This window comes from Geospiza fortis, unplaced genomic scaffold (assembly GCF_000277835.1).
Source record: "Geospiza fortis unplaced genomic scaffold, GeoFor_1.0 scaffold54, whole genome shotgun sequence".
Classification (NCBI taxonomy): Eukaryota; Metazoa; Chordata; class Aves; order Passeriformes; family Thraupidae; genus Geospiza; species Geospiza fortis.
Window position 1 is genome coordinate 6727347 of NW_005054301.1, and position 24949 is coordinate 6752295.

The window sequence follows — 24949 nt, forward strand, 5'->3', positions numbered from 1 at the left end:
GCCGCAGGTGGGTCCCGGGTGCGCAGGGCTGGGCGGGCCCAGCTCTGCCGAGTGCCTGCGCTAAAAATGACCTGCCGGGCTGCTGATAGCAGGTGTAAGAGAACGTGCAATGCCACATAGCGAAGGATTCTTCTTCGTCTCCTTCACTAAGATTAACGCTAATTTGATTCGGTTTGGGTTTTGTTTTTTAACTGCTTTAAAAAAACAAAACAAAACCAAAACAAACCCCAACAACAACAGCAGCAAACCACAAAAATCCACAAACAAACAAACCCCCCCTTCCCCCGTGTGCTAGCGACTTTTACAACGCAAGGTGCGCGACTGGACTGCAAAGCACCTAAGGGACCAGAATAGGTGGAAGTGCCTTTTTTAGCTTTTTTAGCTGTATCAAACAGTACAACAAGGAGTTTGGCCGTAGCAGTGAACTGTCAGTGAGTTGTAGTCAGTCACGAGGGCCAAAGCCCCTCCATTTTCCTCATCCTAAACTACAATTTAACCATATTCTATATACATACACTGGAAATCGGAAATAAATTTATGTGGTTCTTAAACTTCAATTACCCCATCTAAACGAAGTTCAACCAAAGCACCGCAGTGAAGTTTACCAAATGGCACTTTACCGGCCACCACTCTTATTTAGAGCAGACAGTGCAGGAACAGCTGCCTTTTCCTCACATTGCTCTGGCAGCGTGGTTTCTTGCGCAGTTGTGCCCCTTAAGGTTCACCTTCACTCTGCACTAAGTTTTGATGTTTAAGACGCCCCCATAGCAATAATAACCCCATTTCTATTTTATATATATATATTGCATAGAAACATATCTTTAATGCAATTACGAACAAGGGGAGGATTTGTGAATCAAGGCTTTGAAAATACTGTTTAAAAACAAGGGAACTTGTCTGGTTATTTTATCCATCATAAGCCCAGTTTTTAAAGTCTAAGCAAATTTAATGAGTACTGTTCTGAGAACTAGAGGGAGCTATTAGTTTCATTAAAAAAAAAAAGAAACAAAACAAAACAAAACAATATTAAAACACCACTCAGGTGTTTCCTGCCTGTTAAAAAAGCTCACAAAACAAAACCCCAAATCCTCACACCCTAAGTTCATCAGATTCTGCACTGCAAAGGGGCAGATGATGAACAGTTGACCTAAAATTTTCTTGTGCTCTGTCTCATTTGGCATCAGATAACCCTGGAAGCAGGGAACTGTAGAGGGTTTATTTAAAAGGATTTTTTCTCGTTTTTAAGGAGTTTTGCTGCAGAACATAACTTGTATCTGGCTTAAATTTGCACTAATGTTGATGTTATATCATGGAAAGAATTCTTACCGTTTGGATGACAATCACCACTGCTGACGATGCAGATTTTATTGTTTCTCTGAACTCAAGAGCATTCAAGCACAGAAGTATCTGATGTATCCAGCCTCCTTCTGGTTTGATCATAAGGAATAAAACAAGAGGTTTTACATTACTATTGTCAACTTCATATAATTCCAACTGGATTAATTTTTTGGGTTTTTTTTGGTTTTTTTGTGATTGCAAATTTATTTTCCTTAAAATTATGAAACTTAGCACTTACCATTACTTGGAACATAGTGCTGGATGGCGTCAGAGAAAGATGTTTTGACATCAGCTTCAGAGTCAGATGCTGAACTGTCCATTTTTGTTTCAGAATTTACTGAAGCAATGGCAGTTGCTTTTGAATCTTGGTTACTGTCATGTTCACTGTCTGCAGCTGCATACATTTCATGCTCCTTCTCTGGTGTTTCTTCTAGTAGCTTTCTTCTGCCTACTCCTGCACATAATTGTGAAGGGAAATAATGGTTACTTTTAGAGGATTCAACTTACTACTATAAGATATTAACTTCTACAGGGATTTTAATTTCTTTGTTTTTATTTTCCTCAACTTAAAGCCCAACACTAGAGTAAATGGGCTACAGATGTATGACTTAAGAAACACTATACAAATAATGATCTCAGAATTTGAAGGATAGAACTTTAAGCAAAACTTACACTGTAGTAAAGTGATTAAAAATAAGTGTTCAGGAAAAAATATATTTGGTTTGATAGTTTGTAGATTCCCTGGTCAGGATTAGTAAGTCTCTTTTTTATATCCAAATACAAGTGGGGTAAGCTTTAGAGCGAGAACAGTTGAAAATACCATGCAGGATTAAAGATTAACAAATTCCAAGATACCAAGCAAAATACAAGATACCACACGCATGTTCATGTAGAAGTATGACTGAAGGCACCTGGCTGCCTCAGTTTTAGTAACTTGGAGTAAATGCCTGAAGCCAATAAAACACTGCTTGCAAAAAAACCCACACCATGCTTACCCACAAAGAAAAAAAGTTACAGATTGTTAAATTTAGTAATATGCTTCAAGACAGTACTTGCCAAAGATACACATCAGAAGTAGTCCAGTAGTTCAAGAGGAGTAATTTGCTCTGAAACTGTTACCATTATATTAACTCAACTCCTGTTATCAGATCCTCAAAATATCATAGATCAGTCCATAACTGTTATGAGTTAGGCTCACTACCTCTTCATTTTAAATCACCAGAAGGAGACAGTGTTCCATCTGTTGTGGTTTTATTTTTGCCAAGAAAGGATATTTTGTTCTTGCTAAATCACTGTTAGTGAAACATTACTCTAGTAACTTTAGCTGCAGTTTGGGCAGCACACTTAATTGTTATAGCAGACAAAAGCTCTGGCAGCTCTAGAAGAACATTCCTTTTTTCTGTATATTTTTCCTGCTCAGTGTCCAAATTGTGCCCCTTTTGTGCAGACACAATGACCTGTTCCCTCCACATAGCATTATCTTTGGTTGAGCAAGCTGTGATTTCACTGTGAATCTTTTCAAATTGCTGGTGCTGCAGCAGTTTTCTTCCATCACAGAGATACTCTAAGGGTTGCTTAACATCTTGTTTTAATTTAAATAAAATTGTTGACATGTGATTAATAGGTTTGGTAAATCTCTTTATCATACAATATTTGCCTGGTTTTGGTTTTTTCTGCACCTTCTCTATATTTAATAGTATCTTACATTGGTCAGGTTCCTTTCAACTTCCTCTCATTCTTCTGTGCAGTATTCAAGTGCACTTGTCCTAATGTCACTTCTATTTTAATTTGGGTTTTTTGACCAAACTTAAATGCTTAGACTTTTTTTAACAGGGTTAATTGTTAGTTTTACTAAATATATTTTCAAACAACCCTGATTGTCTAATAAAAATACTACTGAAATCCTTTTTGTTAGAATATAATTGCTATTATTTTTATTTCTGGATTTTGACGCTTATTTTCAGAATCTTTCTTTTTTTCTTCTCCTAACTAGTTTTAGTAGCAGCAATTTTTGTTCAGCATTACTCATCCTTTCAGTTACAACACCATCTTTTTCAACATCTACTCTATCAGCCAGGTTTCCGAGCAATCCCAGGTTGCCAGGATTTAATTAATCCAGTTTTTTAATTGCAGTCTGGCTTTCTAGTTAAATGGCTTTAGAAGACACTAGCTATTTTTTTTCTTTAAAAATTTCTTCTATTTTAGAGAGCTCCAAGGGTAAAATTTTACACTTGGTCAGACTTATATCACATGACTGTTACTTTTATTCTCAATAAATTTTCCTTAGAAATACTTTTTTGGACATGAATTCAGCTGAAGACTAGTATTACTTTGTCTTTTGAAGTAGTATGCCTTTCCAAACTCAGATTAATTTTCTATGCTTTTGTATCTTGCACTGTCATGCTGATTTGAATGGACTGGCCTAAGTCTGAGGATGTAGATTAATATTTTGTTTTACTATATCACAAGTGATTTTTATATTTCTTCCTGAGATCTATATTAAGACTGCCCATTCTCTGGTACCAGACACTGATGCTGGGAAGATGAATTTTCCAGTTTTAGTTCTCCTCCACCTTCCTGGGGGTGTTGCACATTTATAGGAATTTGTTCAGTTTATTGCTTCTCTCTGACAAGCTATTAGCAAGATTATCAAAAGTTGTCCAATCTTCTGCTCATTTGGTAGATTTTGCTGAAGTTTTTTCTCCACTGCCCTGTTTGTTACTTCTCACAGCCAGCTGACCAGGAAAGATCTTTCTCTGTGGAGGTATTTGTGTTACTGTTACCCGGTGTGCTATGTTTAACATTCTGATTAGAAGTGCCTTCAGTTTCTTTTCCCTGTGGCATTTTATCAAGGCTTACCAAAGTCTGTCTTTATTATGGAAGCTTAGTTCTTCTCAGATAGCGGTTTTTACCATCCATTTTGAAACTCCGTATTTTTCCAAATGGCCAGTTTCTTTGGAAAATCTGTTAAACTGAGGCCATTCAATAAGAGGTGAGGAGAGAAAGGTTGGTCTGGAGTCAGTTCTTGGGACTCCCCAGATTTCTGATGATGTTCATAACTAAAAATGTCCTGACTGAAATATTTGATGTTGTTTTCATAAAAACCCTGTGAGACACTTTTATTCTCTGATTTGTGAATTTCGTCTTTCATCAGTACTATCCGTTTTGAAATGGCTTTTGGATGCTGAATTTTTGTGCACCATAACCTTTGACTAGTTTGTCTTTCTTGGGTGTTTTTAGACTAAGACTTGGTTCACTGTCACATGAGGTCTTCTTTATGTCCAGATGATTTTTTGCAGTTCTTGGTAGTTCCCCATAATGCTGCACTTGCCCTTCTTTGGTTGTTGAACTCAGAAACTTCAGTATGCCCTCAAAATGACTAAAAGAGAAGCAATGGCTTTGTTCTGCAGCTATTTCAGGCTTTTCTCCTGTATTTTTTATGTCTAGGGATCACAATTTGGAGGGGCTCATGAGAACTAGACAATTGATTTGATGGAATTGATTCATGTTCCCGTTGATTATCATGTTTGCCCATATTATAATTAATAAAACCATTATAGATATTTGTATACCAACCTGATTGGCCCCGTCTGCTTTCTGACTCCTGATTTTTCTTTTCAGCTCCACTATTTCTCAGCAGTTGGCTTTCTGATACCAAGTCTTCTTCTGAACTGTAAAGTTCATTTGGCTTCTCTTTGTCATGTGTTAGTGTATCAAAAGATGATTCTGTGCTATTTGAGGTGGTTTTGGTGTCATTAAGAGTATGTGCACATGCTGATACCTCCCCAGGATTTGGCCTGTTACTGTTTGAATCTTTTATTTTTTGTGCATAATTCTCTTCTTCATCTGTCACCGCATTAACTATTTGCTTTGATTCTTTGCCCATATGTAATTCTTTCTGGTCTAAAGTCTGCTTTTCCTCATTCTTATTTGCTTGATCCGTTGTTTCTCTGCTTCTCTGGTCCTCTGTAGCAATTGTAGCTTCCTCAGCATGGCCAAAATTAAGAACATCACTTAAACCCAAATTAAACCAATTTGATTTGGATTCTTGGCTTCCACTCGTTTCTTCTTCTGGCAATACCTCGGTGACTGTTGTTTCCTGTTCAGTATTAGAATGCTCAGGCACACCAGAGACATCATGATTTTGTGGATCATTCTTTTCTGATGCCAAATCAACATCTTCATTCTTTTCACCAAAATACAGAAAGCTTGTCAGTCCACCTTCAAACCAACCAGATGCAGGGGGTTCTTGTTCCTCCTTATCACTTGACTCCTGTAAATCTGTAAAGCTGTAATTTTCAGCTGCTACCTCTGTTTCTCTGCCTTGATAATTACTTGCTTCTGAAGATTCAGTAACAGCTTTTAAGGGCTCTTCATCATTTTCACTTTCTGTGGTGAACCATCCTGAAATCCAGCTAGACTGAGTTTGCACAGATTCTGCTGGGAGACTGTTTTGCATTTGTGGATCTTCAGTATCATCTTTTCTAACCAAATTTTTGTTGATAGACTCCTGAATGTGAGATTCCTCTGAGTCATTTTCAGAAACTGATTCAATTCTTTCTTCATTTTGTATGGGGTCTCTTGTATATTTTAAGAGTTTGTTTTCATGCAGCTTTGATTCTGCATCAGACAATGAATATTCACTTTCTTTTTTGTGATCAAGTAATGTGTTATCTTCATTTTCAAAATTGTACTTATCTTCATTAAGACAAAGGAAATCAGTTTCCTAAAAGAATAATATTAACTTTTAGAATATTCTAATGTGTAATTCTACAGCAAAATATATTGTTGTTCTTTCTTTTATAACTTTACACAAAGAACTGTAATTAATTATATTATTCCTAAAGGTTCTACATCTAGATCTATATAAATCTATATCTATAGAAATTATTTTAGAGAACAATAAACATGCAACTGGAACAATTATAAAAACACATTTTGAATAATCTGAAGTAATCTGTCAACAGTTGAATTTCTAACTGGATATTAGATTTTCAGTTGTTGTAAACTACATTGGAAAATCTAGTGATGTTGATTCACCTTAGTGAGCATTTCAACTTCTTCTCCAATTAAAACTTCTTCAACCTTCACAGCATCTCTTGGGAAATATCCAAAATCCTTTCCTTTCTGTAAAAAATATAAAACTAATAATAGCATTTAAACTTCAGTGATATATATGTTAGGGACTTGCACATGTACTGGAAAAGTATAGATGAACAATAAGCTTATAGAACAGCCCCCTATCTCCTTAATTCTGTTTTGTCAAAAGATTGGTTTATTTTTCCTTCATGGAAGTGTTCCCCTTGGCATTTCAGAAGGCAAAAGGAAGGATATTACTCCATTCTATTATATTCTGTGTTGTTTTTATGAACATGTGTTTGTGCAGTACCAAAGCAGTGGCTTCAGCTGAAGACAGTACTGTGTGCACTGATGGTCACAGCCAACTCCTACTAAAATTGCCCACAAATTTCCCATTGTCTCAAATGGGAAAAATGTCGCGCCTTAATAACTAATGACCCATATTGAGTTACAAGAAAAATAGGATATGAAATTCAGATATGAGACTAGCTGCAGCTCAAGAGAAAATTACAAAGATGGCAACACTACAGAAAAAAAGTTAATGATAGGGCCCAGAAGAATCGAGTCCCTCTGGCCAAAAAAACAGTGGTGTCTTTACATCAAACCATTGCACATAGCCTTTAATGGAGGGATACATCTTGGAAAGCAAGGAATATGAGGTACCTGCAAAGATACTCTTGGATGAAAAAAACAGGAAGACAGAATTTCCCTGTTAAACAATAGATGTGACAGATTATTTACAGAAAAAAAACCCTACCCAAAAATGTACTAATGTCTTGTAGTTTTGAAGCACTTACACGGTTTTACTAGCAGTAAAACTTGATTTGGATCAATGCATCCATTCCTTCTTAAATGACTGTTCTAATTTCATTGACACTTGTTCCAAGTCATTAAATATGCATGATAACTTCTCTGGGAGCTTTCCTTAAGCACTGAACTGTGAAGTCAGGTCCCAGTACTGGATGTCTTACCCACAGACCTATAGGTAGGAACCTGACCTGATATATCTGTGTCTTCAAGGGAACCAGATTAAATAATTACAGCCAAATGATAAGATGAAGGAAACAGAAAACTTGTATTTGGATCTTGACTTTTTTCCTCTATGAGTGATCTTTGCCAGGATTTGATTTTCTCTTTCTGTATAAAGATGGTAACAATGGCCCAAATACTGTATTCATCCATGGCTGGTTAATATTCCAAAAGAGAGAGAAGATCCTTAGATACAAGCAGACTGTGGTTGTTATGCTATTACTATGTCTAAAATATTTATGGGGAAAGTCTTTCAGATTGAAGTACTTACACTTCCTGTCCACAAGTTTTCATTTTCCCTTGAAAGTTTGGAGTATACGATGATCTCCTCCCCCGTTTTGAAGTTAAGATAGCGGCAGTCAGGCCCTAAGTAGTCGGTAGTGGCTTGAACTCGGCTCATTGCCTCTGGAATATTATGGAAAGAAATAAACAAATACAGCAACCATTTAATCTGAAGTCACTTTACTGAAGAAATCTGATATATATCAAATACTGATGAATTGCAGTAGCAAATATTTTTATGTACGTGCTTTGTTACAATACTAATCCATTTATATCATCACATGGAAATCAACTAATGCAAGAAGCAGCCCTGTCTTGTTTTCTTTCCCATGTACTGCAGACATCAAGGAAAAAGCTCTTGTCCTATATGGACATTCTTCAGTGCTTGTTTAGCCAAGGTTTCAATGCTTAAATAGAAAGGACGTATGCAGGAAATTCAATTACTAAAGTAACTACATTAACATTAACATTTATTTAGGCTAAACAGCTAAAAAGTATTTCCCAGGCATATTTATAATTTTATATTTCAGAATTTCTAAGTTAGATCTAGTAATTATTTTAGGGATTTTGTCCTCTTTTTTGAATACATTTATCTTATGATAAAAATACATAAATTCTAGGAATATAAACCTTAAACATGTTGTTAAAACCAAAGTTTCCAGTTCAGTTTGAATTATTTTAAGTTTTCTTTGTCTCCATCCCAGTCTCCCCACAGAAATCACTCATTAGTGATGTGCCCTAGTCAGTTTGGAGCCCCTTTCACATGCTGTTCCACAAAGGTAGACATCTCTGAACATCCAAAACCTACTGAAGTTGGTATGGCTCCCACAAGAAAATAGAAATCCATCATCAGAGGAAATCTAAGGTCTCTCCCACTTCAGGGGAAATGGAAGATTGCAAATACATTGAAAATACAACACTTAAGTCTGCTAAACAAATGGAAAAAGGTTAGAAACAGCTTCAAGTATGATTATGACAGGTTTCACAATGGTAATCAGTGGATAGTAAACAGGACATTATTTGTCCACTTGTGATTCAGTGGCTCTGCCTCCTGCAGAGTTATTTACTCTTTGAGAACCACAAGAAATAGTTACAGCACCTACTTCATGTTAAAGAATAAAAAATAAGTAAAGAGTAAATATTAACAGAGTGTTTTGTAAGAAGGATTACAAAAGAAACCCCAAACCAGTTTGCCGGTAGAAAAAAACCTCAAGAGTTCTGCAGAATGGGCTACGAATGTACCATAAACATATGATAAAGGGTCTTCTTTCTCAGTTTATAACCTACCATTTTAATTTTATTTATATTTTGTTTATTTTATTTTGTACCTGTAAAGAATTAGTTAAAAATACTTTAAAGCTGTTTTACACTGCCTGTTTTGGGGACACCTGAGGAAAACTAGCTATTCAAAAATATTTTTACTGAACTTTGATCTGTATAACCTTACATAACAATCCAGCAAGTCTTTTTTTCCCTCTTTTTCTTTTAAAATTTTAAGCCTATTGCTCTTAAACTTAACCACAACCATTTGCTATGGCTACTCATTTTCAGTCTGTTTCATTGCTAATTTTGACATTATGATTCCTGATAATTGCATATACACCACAGACTCCCTTAGAAAAAAACAAATTTTTACTTACTCTCACATTCTGGATCACCACACTTCTTCCATTTTGAAAGTACCTTTGTACTCTGCACACTTGCTGAAAATGAAATTACCAACAACAGAATTCTCTGATCCAAGATCCTTGACATTTTAGATTAAATCCAGAATGCACTGAAACTGTGGAAACTGCATTGATGTGCAGTTAGCAAGAATATTCTACATTTTTCTGAGCCTAACAAAACATTGCAAGTAAACTTTCAATCCTGTTTTCCTTCTCTGATCTGCTTAAACAGAAGTACACTATGCTAACCTACTAACAATCTGCAGAGTCAGGTGTCCTGATTATACACATGCATTAATAATTAACTATGTTCTGATAGCTTGGCTGATGTTTTGAATTCAAAGAAAGTAGTTCTGGTCAAATCAAAATTTAGCCTCTCTCCAACAGATTCTTCTGCACTGAGTTTGTACAAGATTGTGCCGGGGGAAATTAAACAGCAGTTGTATTAGGATTATTTCTAGAATATGAATGCATTTTTAATGTACCTCTTTCATGTGATTTTAAGATGGTGTAGTGTGATGACCAAGAAGCCTGGCAAGGTCTAGGACAGCCTACTATCTACAGCCTACACCACATTCCTTCTACTTTATCTTTGCAGATGGGTTTCTGCATAGCTGACGTCAAGAAAGGATGAGTGGGCCGGAGGAGGCCCTGTGGAGATAGGATGGTCCTGTTTTGGCTCTGAAGAGCTGAACAGAAAAGAACAAAATCTTATGACTGGTACTTTGAAGGACACCATGGCCAAAATCTGCCTCAGTAAGGGTTTAAATATTTAAATATTAAAGCACACACCCTGAGTATGCTAATAAGATTATTGAAGCAATGTTACCATATACATGACTTTACTACTCTGTCTAGATTATGCTACATGTAAAGAAGGAGGAGGAGAATAAGATGGGGCTGTATATAAGTTGGATAGAATTTTCATGTACTTAGTGAAAGACCTAAAAAGATCTTGGAGTCAGTTGGTGGGTTACTCTCCTCACTTCACAAGCAGAGATGCCTGCTTGGTAAGCTTCTGCATAGGATTATTGTCATTAGCCAGGCTAACACAATATTATTGTTAGAGCTCTGTCACATCTAGTGCTGTTTATCAACAGCAATTCCAAGTCTGTGTTTTTGTTGCTTCAGTAAACCAAACTCTGTGTGCTATGTGTGAACCTGGGACAGTGAAGGTTCTTACTGAGCACAGCTGGACCTGTAGTTTTGGATTGCTAAATCATAAATTTGTGAATCTGGGCCTGTTCCAGATTCATTGTCCCAGACTTCCTTGGTGAGCTAAACACAATATCTTATTAACCTATAAAACTTCACTTTTCCTTTCCCACTGTCCTGCATGAGGGAGCCTCCTCTCCCTGCCTTCTTGATAGCACACCAAGAATCTGCATTACTTCCCAACCTGATCTTTGCAGTCATTATGGTTCCTAGTAAGCCTTCCCCTCCTTCAGTCCTGAGTATGACTCATGCAGAGGTCACTGTATTCTCTTTCCACAAACCTAAGCTGTATCCTACTTGCAGCATAGTTTCCTTCTGCTCCGCAGCTCAAACCTGCCAGACACTGCTGCTTAGCCTGATCTACAGAGCCAGCAAAAAAAGGGCACAAAGTGAGCCAGGGTCACCTTAAACAGCAGTGGCCTGCAAACAGAAACTTCACAGAAATGACATGTCCCCCACCTGCAATCTAACACTTTGGCCCTTCCTTTGCCACATGAGCTGATAGTCAGGCAGCCTATCCTATGACCTGTCACACCAGCTGTCTCTGCTGTTAGGTAATCCACTTCAGAGCACCAAGGAATACACTGCAGATCAGCACCCCTGTCACTCCTGACTAACCTTAATGCTGCCCCTTTTTTTTCATTCCCAAGTCTCTACAAAAAAGATCGGTGAGAAAGAATATACAAGTAATTTATATTGAAAGGACTTTCTATGTGCTTAGTGTTGTACAAATTAAATAAAGAATAAAAAAAAGAAAAAAATGACATTTTTATCGAACTGGTCAGAAGTCTTTCATAGTGTTGCACACCAACCATAGAACATGGGACAAAACCCAACAATGGGCCTAGAAGGGTTAACAGTCCCTTTTCAAGCCTGGCAACATGGAGCCCATTCACCCAAAAATAGAAAAGTGAGGTATTCTGACATCTAAATCTACACACTTAAGTAGGTTTGTGGGGGAGAACAATCAGACCCATGCCTTGAGGTCTGCACAATATTACTGTATTTGTGAAAATACCTCTGAAAATGGCACTGACTTCATATAGATGCCAAACTTAGTCCAAATGTTTACGTGGAGGTAAAAATCTCAGCTACTCAGTTAAAACTGCATTTGAAATTTTCAAGTTATTCTAGGCACTGCTCATTGTGTTGCTTAGTGTCTATAAGCATTCTTCGAGGCCTAAGCACTGACAAACCCTGCTCTGATCTCTGTTCTATGTTATTTGTTCCTCTAGTAACTTCACCTGCAAATCCTTTGGGTGCAAATCCTATACATAGCATAGACTATCAAGCATGACTTCTCATCACCTTTGAACTGAAGTCAAAGATTCATAGAGTTTATTATAGCTAGATTCCAAAGGACAAAGTTGAAAGCTTTATAGCAGATTGAGTGAGACTTCAGTTAATTTCTGTTCTGGAGAACTGAAGCAATGAATGTGAGTACTATTGCACATGCAAAGACAAACAACAATAATGAAAAATATCTATTTCCAATATCTTTAATTAGAATGGAACTATTTTTATTTGCAATGACACTTTAGTAACTGTAACTACTGAAGTAGAAGGGCAGATATCTCTTAAAGCATACTAGAATTCAAAGAAGGATCAGAATTAATGGAGTAATTGAAATAATCTGAGGAGTATGGCACACTGGATGGCTCTTTTAAGACATGGCTTTGTAGAAGTGAAGATGTTACATTTCCTAGACTATTCAGTATCTGCATTGATAATAAAGACCAAAGCATATCAGAAGTTGGTAAAGTTATCCTAATATCTATTTCATACTAAGAACAGAATATACAGCTGTGGCTATACTGTTTTGGTAGCACCAAAGGGCTCCACACAGAATGCAGTTTCACAGTGTAGAATATTGCATAATATGTGGAAGATTATAATCCATGGGTAAAGCATGTTTAACAATATAGTTCTCTTGACTTTGGATATTTGAATGAAAATACAAATTGACTTTTACATTTAAAATGCCATGTCAGCAAAATCTTGTTTCTTTAAACAAGTATATTTTAAGAAAGAAGTAAGAGGAAGTAATAGTAATTCTCTCTTCCAGTTAGACAAATCTAAGCAGGTAACAGTCATTCATCACCAAGACCCAAACCAACTTTTTCAACCAGAATAACAAGCAGCAAGAAAAAGCCACTGCTGTTTCTCTATTACAAAGACAGTTACAAACATGACAACTGGCACTGCATTTCAAAAAAATCATGGAAGTTGTGACTTTTATTACTTTGAATCTTGAGAACACATTTCCAAGCTTTGAACATCTCACATTTTGCCATATAATACTGTCATGTAATAAAAACTGCCTGAACCAGGAGAAAAAAACCCCAAGACTGAACATCCTCCATAACACAGATCTCTATACGTTACTAATGCACCACTGCTGCAGCATTTGATCCCATCATAAATACACATATTCTCAGAAAAATTCTTCTTTGACCAGGTAACTAATTTGAAATATCTTTGACATACATTAAATGAGTATGTTTACCCTGTTGTACCACAGTAACTTCTATAAAATCAGCAACTGAACCTGAATCTTATATCTGGGGCCTAATCACAAGACCATTACTTTCCCAAAAATCAAAGATGTTCCAGAAATCTATTTGTAAATTTACTGGTTTTGAAATTAATTTTGTTGGAGGGGGGTTGTTCAGTTCTCTAATACTTACTGTCTGCAGAAAAATTATGTTCAGGTTTCCTTTGAATAAAATATAAAGCTGTTCCAAGCACAAAGACATCACCCTAAAGAACAGAAATTTGAAGAAGTATGCCTTTTACTCAAAGTCATGTTTCAGCTTATATTCAATGAACAATCTGTGTAACATCTACTCTGACAAGCACTCCAAATGGAGCACTGTGGAAAAACACATTCTTGGAGAATTCCAGCTTATCTGTGCATCAGGACTGAAGAAAAAACCAGCAAGTTATAGTACAGAGTCAGTGCATAGTGCAGAGGTTCTAAAACAACCAAACCACCAACTGCCTTCTTAAACTATACTGGAAGCTAGAAGGGAGCATATGATGGAAACACTTCAAAAGACAGGCATAGAGCATACATGGTATATTCCCTGGTTACATAAAGCATCTCTACCTCATTCTTTGAGAAGGGAAAAACTATTGTTCCTTTGTCCACTTTACTTGAGTGAAAAGTGAACAAGGCATTTTTCCTTTGACCTCCACTCACCATTGTGGGGAAGGGATAAGGAAATGTTTCAATCATTTCCTACCTCTATACTATCTGCACTAAATACATAGAAAATACAAACTGTTCCATCAAATTACACCTTGAAGTTGTCAGCTATTTTCATGGTTTCATTCCCATCCACAGCTCTGATATTGTTTCAGGATAAGAGGAGGGGACCTTGAAGGAAAATGTAAAAATTACTAGACACACTACTGCTTTATAGTGCTAATAGTATATTACCATCTTGCACTATTTCTGTAGTGGAATATTCATTGGAATATTTAGCTTTTAGAAAACTTCAAAGTTATCACACACTGATGTTCACATTACACTGAACTGCTTAGGTCTAGGAATGCTAACAATTAATGGCACTGCTTGACAATGGTAGTTAGTAAGTTTCTTCTAACAAACATTAAATTAACAATAACATCATCAGCTTCCTATGGAGCAACAAAGCTCCTGTATTTTCACAGTTAAAAATACATTGCAGCTGGGAATATAAACTAAAACAACGTGATCAATCCAGTCCTTAGTTCAGCAACCAGACCCACCATCCTATTGTTTTCATAAACCCTGTTAATGTGTTGCTCTGAAACAAGAGGTCAGAAGATTTGCACATTGACTCCAGTACCAGCCATTTAAACCTGTAAATGCACTACAGCAGTGAATCACACAAACTCAAAATAAGAAACGTTAGAATTATTTAATGTTACAAAAGAAGTGTAATTGAAAAAACGACAATGGCTTCAAAAGGCAATCTGAAACCTGAAATTAGTCAAAACTTGTAGACCAGTAACATTTTGCTCAGTTACTCAGTATTTTTTTTGGTAGAACATTGTTTAACATCTTCAATAAGGCATTTGAACTTTTGTTTGTCCTTCAGAAAAGACACCACATTAAACCACAAGATTCCCTGAAGGAAACATTGTTGGAAAATACTGACAAGAATAAAAATTACTTTGTTGTAGAAAGACAGAGGCAGATAAGATATTGAAGTAGCAAATGGACTAAAGAATCTGAGCTCCTTGAGAAAGGGGAAGCCTGTGTTTTCCCACTGCCTATTTGTGTGGCACTTCATTCCTTACTAGACACATTTCTTGAAGTCATGACATTGAGCATTTCAGAACACATAAATCTGTCACTAGTGTTGAGTTCAGATGAAAACTGACACACTTCAAGCTAGAACCTGGCAACTACCTTCCAGAAAAACAGTGTACATGGCATTTTGTACACTAAACCCAGCTTATGTGTCCTTCCATACTGAAATCTTTCTAGGATTTCCTGGTCTGTGATTTGGTGTATCAGATAACACAATTCTCTTCCTGTCAAGACAGCACAGATTAGAGCACTACAGTTTCATAGTCAGTTAACAGACAATTAAAAGCTTTAAGAATAACTCTAGATATAGAGCTTGTAAGGTACAGCCACCTGCAATTACAATTCATACTTCAAATACAGAAAGCCTAAGGTAATACACCTGTTAATAGAAAAGATCATAGGCAACAAGAGAGTTAAGTAGTCTACAAAGCCACATTTATTTGCACATGTACAGAACAAAGCAACAGATGTTATTGTTTTCCATACAAAATTATATAAAAACAGTATTCACCTTCATAGATAACACTATACCACCTTAGGTTTATTAAATACATTCAGAAAGCATTCTTGCACGCACACAACATTAGTATTAGGTAGTCCCAGGTAACTCCAACACTGCAATGTAATTATTCCTAGTGGTATGAAGGGATCAAAGATTAGTCTGCAACTAAAACAAAAGGAACCCTGGTTGAGAAGCAAGCTGAAGTCTTTCTTCCACTGGCCACCAAAACAAGGATCATCATTGAAAAGATTATCTATATCTAGAACATAGATGTAAATATTACCAAAGCACCTGCAGAAAGCAGGCAACAGTGGTTTTCCAGACTGACTTGAGCTACCTTGGCCAGTGTTAACATTCCCATTTAATTACTGCTTGCCTACGGATAAGAAATTTTTATAAAACTGGAAGATAGACAGAATTGACTAAGAGCTTGCAATTACAGAAGAAAACAAAAAGTATAGATTCAAATCAATTACTCTGCCTTCCTACCCAGCACTGGAGAGATTATTTGCTTTACTAGGTCTTAAAATTCTCATTCTCGCAAGGAATAGAGGGGAAAGGCAAAATTTTATATTTCCTGCAATGCTGCCTTCCTACATATAATCTAAAAAGGGGAATTTAATTGTCAACAGGACATCTCAAACAATTTATTTAAAATGCACATTTATTTCTACAAAAAAAAAAGTGTATGATACAGAAGAAATGATCACATCTACTTTAAAGGTATACCTATTAAAATATACAGAGAATCTTAATGAGTACAGGATATTTAAAAAAAAGATGCAAAGGAGTGGTAATCTTTTATTTTTACATTTTCAGGAACTTCACATAATTTTGGTAAGTAACCTTTTACAAAATTATGTAAAAAGTACAAGAATGCCTGGTAAACAGTCTGCATTTTTCCAAAAGATTTTTTACAGCATGCAATTCTTAAGGCAGCCTTCTCTTCCTCCTTACAAGGAATTCTTTCACTCAAATAATCTTCTGCTGCAAAGATTAGGCTAGGGAAGCTTGGTCTCTTCTGTTAACGCCTTTTGTCTTTCCTGTCTGATTTACGGTCTCTTTCACTCCGTGAAGTTCTCTTGCCTGACCGACTACTTTCTGATATAGATCTCTTTCTGTCAGACCTTGAACTTTTATCCTTTGAGCTTTTAGTATCTCTACTACCACCTTTTGAGGACTTGTGACTTCTATCTACTCCTGAAGCATCCCTTCGCTTCCTGTCTGTGCTCCTTCTGCGTTTTCTATCTCTGTTATGGCCCCTGCCTCGGCTCCGACTCCTGCTCTCACTACTGCTCGAGCTGCTGCTGCTACTGTCCCTGCTCGTACTCCCACTTGTAGTACTGCTGCTGGTGGAACTGCTCCGACTGGAACTGCTGCCAGTACTGGAACTACTTGCACTGGTAGTACTGCTGGAAGTGCTACTGCTACTGCTGCTGCTGCTACGGGTATGACCAGTTTTGTTCCCTGCCCTACCCCTGCTTCTACTCCTAGTCTTACTCTTACTTTCTGCACTTGGTGTCTGATTCTGCTCTGCCTGGGCTTCAGCCACCTTTACAGACACCACAGCATTTTCATCCTTGTCTGTCTGGGGCTCTGTATCCTGAGTGGACTGAGACAACTGAGGTGATTGTGCTAGTGGCACAGACTGTGGCTGAGATAGAGCCTCAGCCACAGATTCTGTCTGACCTTCAGATGTTTTCTCCTGTGTTTCTTCCAGTTCAGCATTATTTTCTGTTTTGATACCTTTCTCCTTCTTGGGAGAAGGAACATTACACACTTTTTCTGGCTGAGCATCACACTCTGTTTCTGGTTCTATTTCTTTGCCATTTTCATTTTCTACAGGTTCTACACTATCTGCCTCATTCATTTCAGCCACATCCTGATCATTATCCACAGGCTGAATGTTTTCACTTTCCTCTTTTACAACTGTGACCTCCTCATGCTGACCATCCTGTTGCTTGTCATTCTCCCTCACCTCAGTAGGCTCTTCTACTTTCATCTCTATGTCATGTTTCTGCTCATCCTCTTCCTGTTCTTTTTCTGCATCGCTATGCCCTGAACCTGAACCTATTTTTCCCTTTTCCTCCCCTACCTCCTCCATTTCTACATCATTGTGCTGATTACCTGTCTCCATCTCTTCCACCTGCTGAGCCACCTTACCCTCTTCCTGCTCCTTGTTCTGTTCTTCCTTCTTTTCTTCATTCTGCACCTCCTGATGTTCTTTTTCCTTCATAGATTGTCTTCTGGGTCTGGCCTCCATTTTGTTAATCTGCTCTGCAAATTCATTTCTCCTGCTTTCAAAGAGTGCTAGGGAATAAATGCATAAATAATAGTTAAGATAATCTACAGACACTGAAGTCTACTTACACTTTAACTATGAGCTAGTAAGTTATCAAATTGTTCAATTTATAAATACTGCAACCTTGTCCTTTCTGAAGTAGCAAACCATTAATGCACAATGAAAAAGACTGCTAGTTACCTTAAGAAAACAAAGCAAAGGGGACAGTAAGCTCAGCCGAGTATTCGAACAGCAAAGCCCTAAATCTAAGCTAACAAAAACTTTTTGACCTCATTAAAATCAAACCAACCAACAGTATATCAAAAGAATACCTAAATTTCCCAGTATTTACCTGTTAAGGTTATACTTCCTAAGGCAAACAAAAGACAGTAAAAAAAAAGCAAAAAACTAGATAGGTATTAAGAAAGCTTAATTACTGTAGGCTATCCAGACAGGTGAGCTATCTTCTCTTACTCCCCAACCCCACAAGATAAACACCTAAGAAATAAAGCAAACCAATACATTCTTAGTTTAATAAAAAAAGAACAGTAAGACTACCATCAATCGGAGCATTTTAAATTGTTCTCCAAAAGAAAAAATCTAGTCATCCTGTGAAACAGAAATGAACACACATTGAGGTAAAAAAGATCATCATAAATTTCTAATGGTATGCTTAAGAAAGTACTTCTCAAATGCTTTGTGAACACCTGCAGTTCCTTGTGTCTTCACAGAATCTGACTTTTCAAAAATGAAGTTGCTGCACTTGGATACATCTGGGTACTAAAGCCAAAATAAAGGACTGTTTAAAACACATACCTCTGAAATTGTGCATACGCATCTTTTGACTTCTTGAAAGAGAATCAAATCCCATTCAATATAAAAATAAGTCACTGAAAGAGTAATTTCCACTTATGATGAACACCCGTGTAAGAATATAGTCTGTCCTAAGCATGAAATTCATGTATTTAAGCATAGACTTAAAATAAATTTGTATGGCAAACAAAGGGAGGCAAGAACATGGACCTTTGTACCACAAAGACCCTTACCATTCATCTTTTTCTGTGACTCGTCCATCAGCTTCTGCGTAGCAGGACACATTCTGCCAGGTATGTAGAATAAATGAGGTTTTGTCTTTGTTCTTATGTATTTAATTATTTTAGCATTATGTTCATTCCATTCTTCTTGCTGAGAAATGAAAGAAAATAACGCTGAGATACACAAGGATAGTTGAAACAAGAGAAAGATCAAGACCAAAACAAAAACTCACCAACTGAGCAAGCTCAACCTTTTGCTCCAACAACCGCAGCTCTGTCTGTTTAGCACGTCTTTCTTCAAACAGTTCTCGCCTCTCATTTTCAACTTGCTTTCTCTCTTCCTCTGCCTGCACTTCAAGTTTCTGCTCAATTTCTTGTCGTCTCTTTTGCTAAAATAAATAAAATAAAATCTTTATGTTTTTTCTACATCAAGAGAAAGTGTTCTAGTTTGATCCATTTAAAAATCTTCAATTATTTACACCATTAAAGGCATTCCTATAAACATATTAGGAAATACCTCCTAAACTACAGCTAATGAAAGAAAGGAGTGCCACTGCTTGCTGGCACCTAATTTTTTGTTGGTTTAACTATATAGTTATGGGGCCCTGTGAATTTGTGTGCTTTACTATCTTTCAGTTTGGACTTAAATTTTCAATATAAGCTTCAGTAAGTTGGGTTTTTCCCCCAGTGGCAGAAAAATAAAAGGAATGTATTTGAGCTATCAGGGAAATCAGGTAAATTTCCCACTTGGGAGAGAAATAACTAAATTCCTCCAGAAACAAATGAAGGACTGCAGACTGGTGTTCATGACCAACAAAAATTAGATTGTGAATACTTCCAGTATATTAACTGCTAATTATATATATTAGTACTATCCACGAATTCTGTTTGTATACCCTAGACTGCCATGTGCTCAGGCTGTACAATAACTGTTCATTAAAAAAATAGAATTTACTGCCTGGACAACAAAATAGCTGTGTTGTAAAACTCCTCAGGCCTTGACTTTGATTTATAGCAACGTATATGTATGAACAAAAAAAAGATCTCCATAGGTACTCTAAGAAAAATTTTGTAAGGAGCAGTAACTCTTCAAAGTCTCTTTGTGCAAACACATACTGCTATAAATTAGACAGGGACTCCATGTTTCTAGACCATCCTGATAAACAGCTTTTTGTTCTAATGCAAGCAGGCAAAGGTGAACTTTGGTCTTATGTGCCACATGACAAGTTAGGTAAACCACTCAAATACTGCATCTGAAAGTAATCAATACCAGCACTGAGAGTCAGCTCTGCTGACATTATACAGAAAACGTTTTAAGTTTAAATCTTTCTGCTTTAACTGGACTGCTGAAATGCAAACTTTAAAACATTGTTTTTAATCTAAAGGTTATTAGTGTTAAATAACTAACTCATTTAGTGCAACAGTAAACAAATACCATAGCCTTCACAAATTAAAAGGGAATAAAGTTACCACCATCCCATATATAAGTTTTCTGAAGTAACCACTAAGCTACGCAAAGGGTTTGCTTCAGTACAATCCCACATTTATTTATTACATCAGAAATTCTGGTTATCTGTACTGGAACAGAAAAGAGATTTCTAGACAGATAGCATAATAAAACATAGATCTCTGTATACTTGGTTATAATTTAAACATCTGGAACACACCACGGTAGGCACTGCTTCATCAATACCGCATCACTATTATTTCCAGAAACAGCCTATGATTTCTTAAATAGTTACCTGATTAAATTCCATTTAACATTGCCTTTTTGTTTCCACAAAGTTCAGAAACAGGGTTACAAAGTCATGGTAACAATGCCTTTCCTGCCTCCCACCCTCATTCCCCTGAACTGAGACAAACAAAAACCTACATGCACTCTCACCAATTTGCTGCACCTGCAACCTACACTGTAGGGAATTTTCACTCTTACTTGAAATAACTTAACCAAACAATTTTGCTTTATTATTTACAATCTGATAGAATTTAAAGTACCCTCTCAGTAGCAATAGCAACTGTGGACTCCTGTTTAAATTTTTGAAGAGTGCCCATCAGCAAGCCAAATATACGTCGATTCCTGAAAAAAAACAAACCCACAACAAAAAGAAATTTGAGATTCAGTTCAAGTATTAATATTTTTATTTATATAAATAATCAGAGAAACTTTCCACCTCAAGGATACTTATTTTTAAAGGCCCAGTAGTACCCAAGGCCATTAGCAACAGAAGACATACTGACTGTGCCAACAGTCCAGGATATAATTTACAGTGACATATCATTTTGCTTCTGAGTAAGACACAGCTCTTATGTGTAACACAGAACAGCTAGCACTGGCAAAACTGGAAGCCTGCACATTTTTCATCTAGAAATAATAACACTAAGATTTTTTAAAAAATCTTAAAGCAGAGAGTACTGAAGAAAAAAAGTCTCGTAAATACAGTGTGAGCTATCAATAAGGGAGCAAACTGGGTTTTCTAAAAAGCATACACTCCCCTCTCCACAATCTGCTTAGACTATTAAGGAGAAATGGAGCCACAGGGGAGTGAAAGCTTATCTATCAGAGCTGCCCAACAATGAGACACTGCACTGTGGGATGAAAACAGAACTGCTCTCATCTGATTAGGTGTTGTTTTGAGAAAAGTAAGTAAAATTCTTCAACAAATTCCCTTCTTCTGAGCAAGAACTAGTTTCCTGACTTGCACCTTCAATTTATTTTTATTCAATCCAAATTAAGTCTTTACAACCTGATGCAGACTTTCTTATTTGCCTTGAACCTGATAAAGTGAGAAAGGAAATGCTACTGTCTTCCCTAAGTACCACTCTATTACAGTGGCACAAACCTCACATGGAAAGGTAAAAGTATATTAAATAATACAAACAGGAACAGATAAAGATTGAAAGCCAGAGATCACCGAAAGTGCATTTGCATATGAATGACATCCCAGAAGACACCGAGCAAAATCAGGAGTTCAGGAGATGTTGAAGAACCTCCCTCCACCACAATTCATAGAGACTAATACTAGTTTTCTCATCTCCCTAGACACTACTGAACTGAAAAGCAGTAAAACTACAATTCTGAGGGAACAAGCTTTTAAAGCTCTAGGAAGTTCAGTAAGAATTTTGAAGTCTACCAGTAAGAGAAACAATTAGAACCTAGTAAAGGAAGACTCTAAGTGGGGTTATAATTAAAAGAAGTAAGCGAAGTGCCAGTTTTCTGTGCCAGTTGATCTGTGGGGACTTATCAGAGAAGATTTCTATAGTTCCTTATTCTGGTTCTAATTCTTCTGTTTATTTGGGGTATAATTATTACTTCACCAGGTGACTTGCAGTCTGAAATGGACAGAGTCCAGGAGGTTGAAGACAGTTGCAAATTTGATTTTCCAATAACTCTTACCAATAGAGATGCATTTCAGTTAGAATTTTAATAGCCCTGAGAAAAATAAAATATAGGAAAAAGGAGATATACATAGGAGGAATCTAAAAAGCAGCAGGTGAAATGAAGTCAAGACTGTACACACAACAAGAAATCAAAGTAGTGCAAGAAAAGAAACATGATGGAACTATTCCAATTAAAAAAAGAGGCAGAGGGAGTGAGGAACCATACCCAAACCCCCTACTTCAACCAACAAAATAAATGATGAGGCAAGACAGCTGTAATAATCCAAGACATTAAGCAACCAGTGAAGCTACAGATATTTCTGTCCTACTCAAATGACGTTAAAACACTAGCACTAGCAAACCTGTTCCTGTAGGTGGCCTGAAAAGTAGAATCCATGTCAGTTATGTGAACAATGCACAGGTTGCTGCTTGTGAAGTATTTTCAGAGAATACTTTTTAAATTAAGTTTTATACCATAATAGCAACTCTTCAACAAAATCTTTGATACACAACAGCTTGTGTGCAGTATCTTTTAAATCTAAAGCTACTTTCTATGACTTTCTAGAACTCAAAAGTATCACGTTAGTGTAAAAGTGATCTCTGCATACCTTTGTTTTCCTTTCTCATCCATATTTTGATCTTGTATAAGGTCTCGACGTGTTCGCTCTTTGGAGGTAGCAACAACAGAAGATGGCAACGCTGGCTACAAGAAAGAAAAACAACCTACTTTGTTCATTGTGTTGCAGGTAGGTCTCTTCTTGCACAGCTCCATTTACTATACATTACCTTTTTAATATCATCATCCTCTGCGTCGCTTTCTTGGCGTGATTCTCTTCTTGTCCGACGTTCTCCACCCAGCCTGAGGAAGAAAGCCAGTGGTCATTGGAGAACGTGTATTTAGGAGAGAATATCTTCCAGCATGGGAAAAGCACAAGCATGTCTAGTCAGAAGAACCAACACTTGGTTGAAAATCTCCCCACTGTTCCAACAACCAGTAAGTAATGTTTTACAGACAGAATCTCTTGTTGATCCGCAAATACCATATTTGACTTTTAAACATACATTTGGAATTTATTCTTTTAAATGTTTGTGCATTTCCAGAAACCTCTAAAATGGCTACTGGCATAAAGGGATCACTAGACATTTAAATGCATTGACATGGAAAGGCTGGTATGATTTCTTAAACAGGAAAAGCTGTTTAAGTTACCTACCAAATACCTATGGGAGAGAGGCAGACAGATTACCACTTGAGACATGTATGAACTAAGGCTTTAACAAAGAACAACTTAAAATAAATAATTTAAATAAAATAAATCCTAAAATAAATAATTAAAGTTGAAGTAATTTTCAGCCTTCCTTTTCAGCTTTGTGGCACAGCACTTTCCTGGTTTCCCAGCTTCATTTTCTGCTAACTCAAAAATTCCAAAGCAAGCTTTGCTTTGGTCAAGAACTACCACTGCACACTAAGTGCCCACAGCACTTAAGCTCACTATTATCACTCACATCTAATGGATTTACAACCAGATGTGAAAATTCAAAACCCAACTCCATTGTCACATTGCCTGTATTCAATTTATTGAACAGGTCTCAGTCATAATGAAATTTGTGTTCACTGCAAACAAATGTCACAACTAAGAAGAATGTAATATAGCAGTTTGTACGCCAAATAAAACCAAAAAATACAAATACCTTTCTGTTGCTATATCTTTATATTATTGCTACCATCTTTATGGTGCTCTAAGGTATGAAAAAGATTTCACCGAATGATTTGCTGTCACCCAAATTATTCCCAACAAGTCTTCAATAAGTAATCTCCAAAGAAGACAGTGAAAGTCCCCAGTTATTACCAGTTTTTGGTCTACTGCTACAAATTCTCATTCAGAAAAGCAAGTTGGCTGCATTAGTTTTTGCACTCACCTACTGGATGCACCTTCAAGATCCCTCTGCTTGGCTGGGGGTCCTCCTCCACTATCCGAGAATCCACGCCTAAAAAGAAAACACTTGTGGTCTTAGAACAAGTTAGGTTAATCCCTAAAGCACTTCAAGTCTGCACAATTGAACTATAATTTTGCTTTATAGTCACAATTAAACATAAATTTTACTCAGCTCTATCACCATTTACTGTTAGCACTGCAACAAAATGTTCACACACGCTGCTTGTGAACCATCTACTTTCACCTTGAATTTCTGCACTTACTGAACTGAGTAGCTACACTGAAACAAGCATCCCATTGTGTTCAAATAATCTTATCTGCAGTAATTTTCAGGATGTGGTTTTATCCACATGTGTTTTAAAATCACTCCCAGAGCACCTACCAGTTTTTGAATCAGCAAGAGACTGATTTTGAACGATTTCAAAGACAAGGTCCCAGCCACCACACAATACCTCCCTTCATTTTGACGTTTCCACTTATTTTTCAGCCTAACAGCTAAGAAGGTCGGGGAAAAACACCCTTTTAGACTTGTTGCAACTCAAAATGAAGAGGTGTTTTAAACTTAACCCCCAAAGCCCCGTCGGGCAGCTTTGGCGCTCGTTCAAACAGTACCGCAGCGAGCAGCGGAGGCAAACGAGGAACACACGACACTCAGCGCAATGGCACGAACCACTGCCAGGGAAAGGATGGATGAAACTCCGCTGTCCGTTCAGTGCCTCCTTACCTTAGCAATAAGCTCCCACGCCCTCTACCTCCACCGGGGCCTGCGAGGGCTAGCAGTCTGTTTTGGGGGGGCCTGCAAGAGACAGTGAGTGAGCGCTGTTAGTGCTGCCCGCCCGGCCCAACGGGCCTGCGGCCGTTCCGTCCTGCGCTCCGCGGCCGTGCCCCACCCCGCGGGGTAGGGCTCCCC

The 24949-nt window shown here is 37.1% G+C and overlaps 2 protein-coding genes across 3 annotated transcripts in view; both read right to left on the bottom strand.

Moving 5' to 3' along the window:
* MIA2 (MIA SH3 domain ER export factor 2) overlaps positions 1-9669 on the bottom strand; it is a 36365-nt gene extending 26696 nt beyond the window's left edge. Inside the window, exons 1-6 of one of the 2 annotated variants that reach the window (XM_005417479.3) lie at positions 9369-9669; positions 7718-7851; positions 6379-6465; positions 4915-6064; positions 1577-1792; positions 1327-1427 (exon numbers count right to left, since the gene is read on the bottom strand). In XM_005417479.3, the coding sequence (XP_005417536.1) occupies positions 1327-1427; positions 1577-1792; positions 4915-6064; positions 6379-6465; positions 7718-7851; positions 9369-9483 (1803 nt within the window). In that variant the 5' untranslated portion in view covers positions 9484-9669. Of the gene's footprint in view, positions 1-1326; positions 1428-1576; positions 1810-4914; positions 6065-6378; positions 6466-7717; positions 7852-9368 lie in introns of both variants that reach the window. The other variant, XM_031064414.1, reaches the window with a different exon arrangement.
* A 5654-nt stretch (positions 9670-15323) lies between these two features.
* Positions 15324-24949, bottom strand: part of PNN (pinin, desmosome associated protein) — a 10006-nt gene continuing 380 nt past the window's right edge. Inside the window, exons 2-9 of the mRNA XM_005417606.2 lie at positions 24764-24835; positions 24023-24091; positions 22892-22964; positions 22714-22808; positions 20723-20804; positions 18961-19116; positions 18740-18878; positions 15324-17722 (exon numbers count right to left, since the gene is read on the bottom strand). Coding sequence (XP_005417663.1) covers positions 16437-17722; positions 18740-18878; positions 18961-19116; positions 20723-20804; positions 22714-22808; positions 22892-22964; positions 24023-24091; positions 24764-24835 — 1972 coding nt within the window. The 3' untranslated portion in view covers positions 15324-16436. The remainder of the gene's footprint in view (positions 17723-18739; positions 18879-18960; positions 19117-20722; positions 20805-22713; positions 22809-22891; positions 22965-24022; positions 24092-24763; positions 24836-24949) is intronic.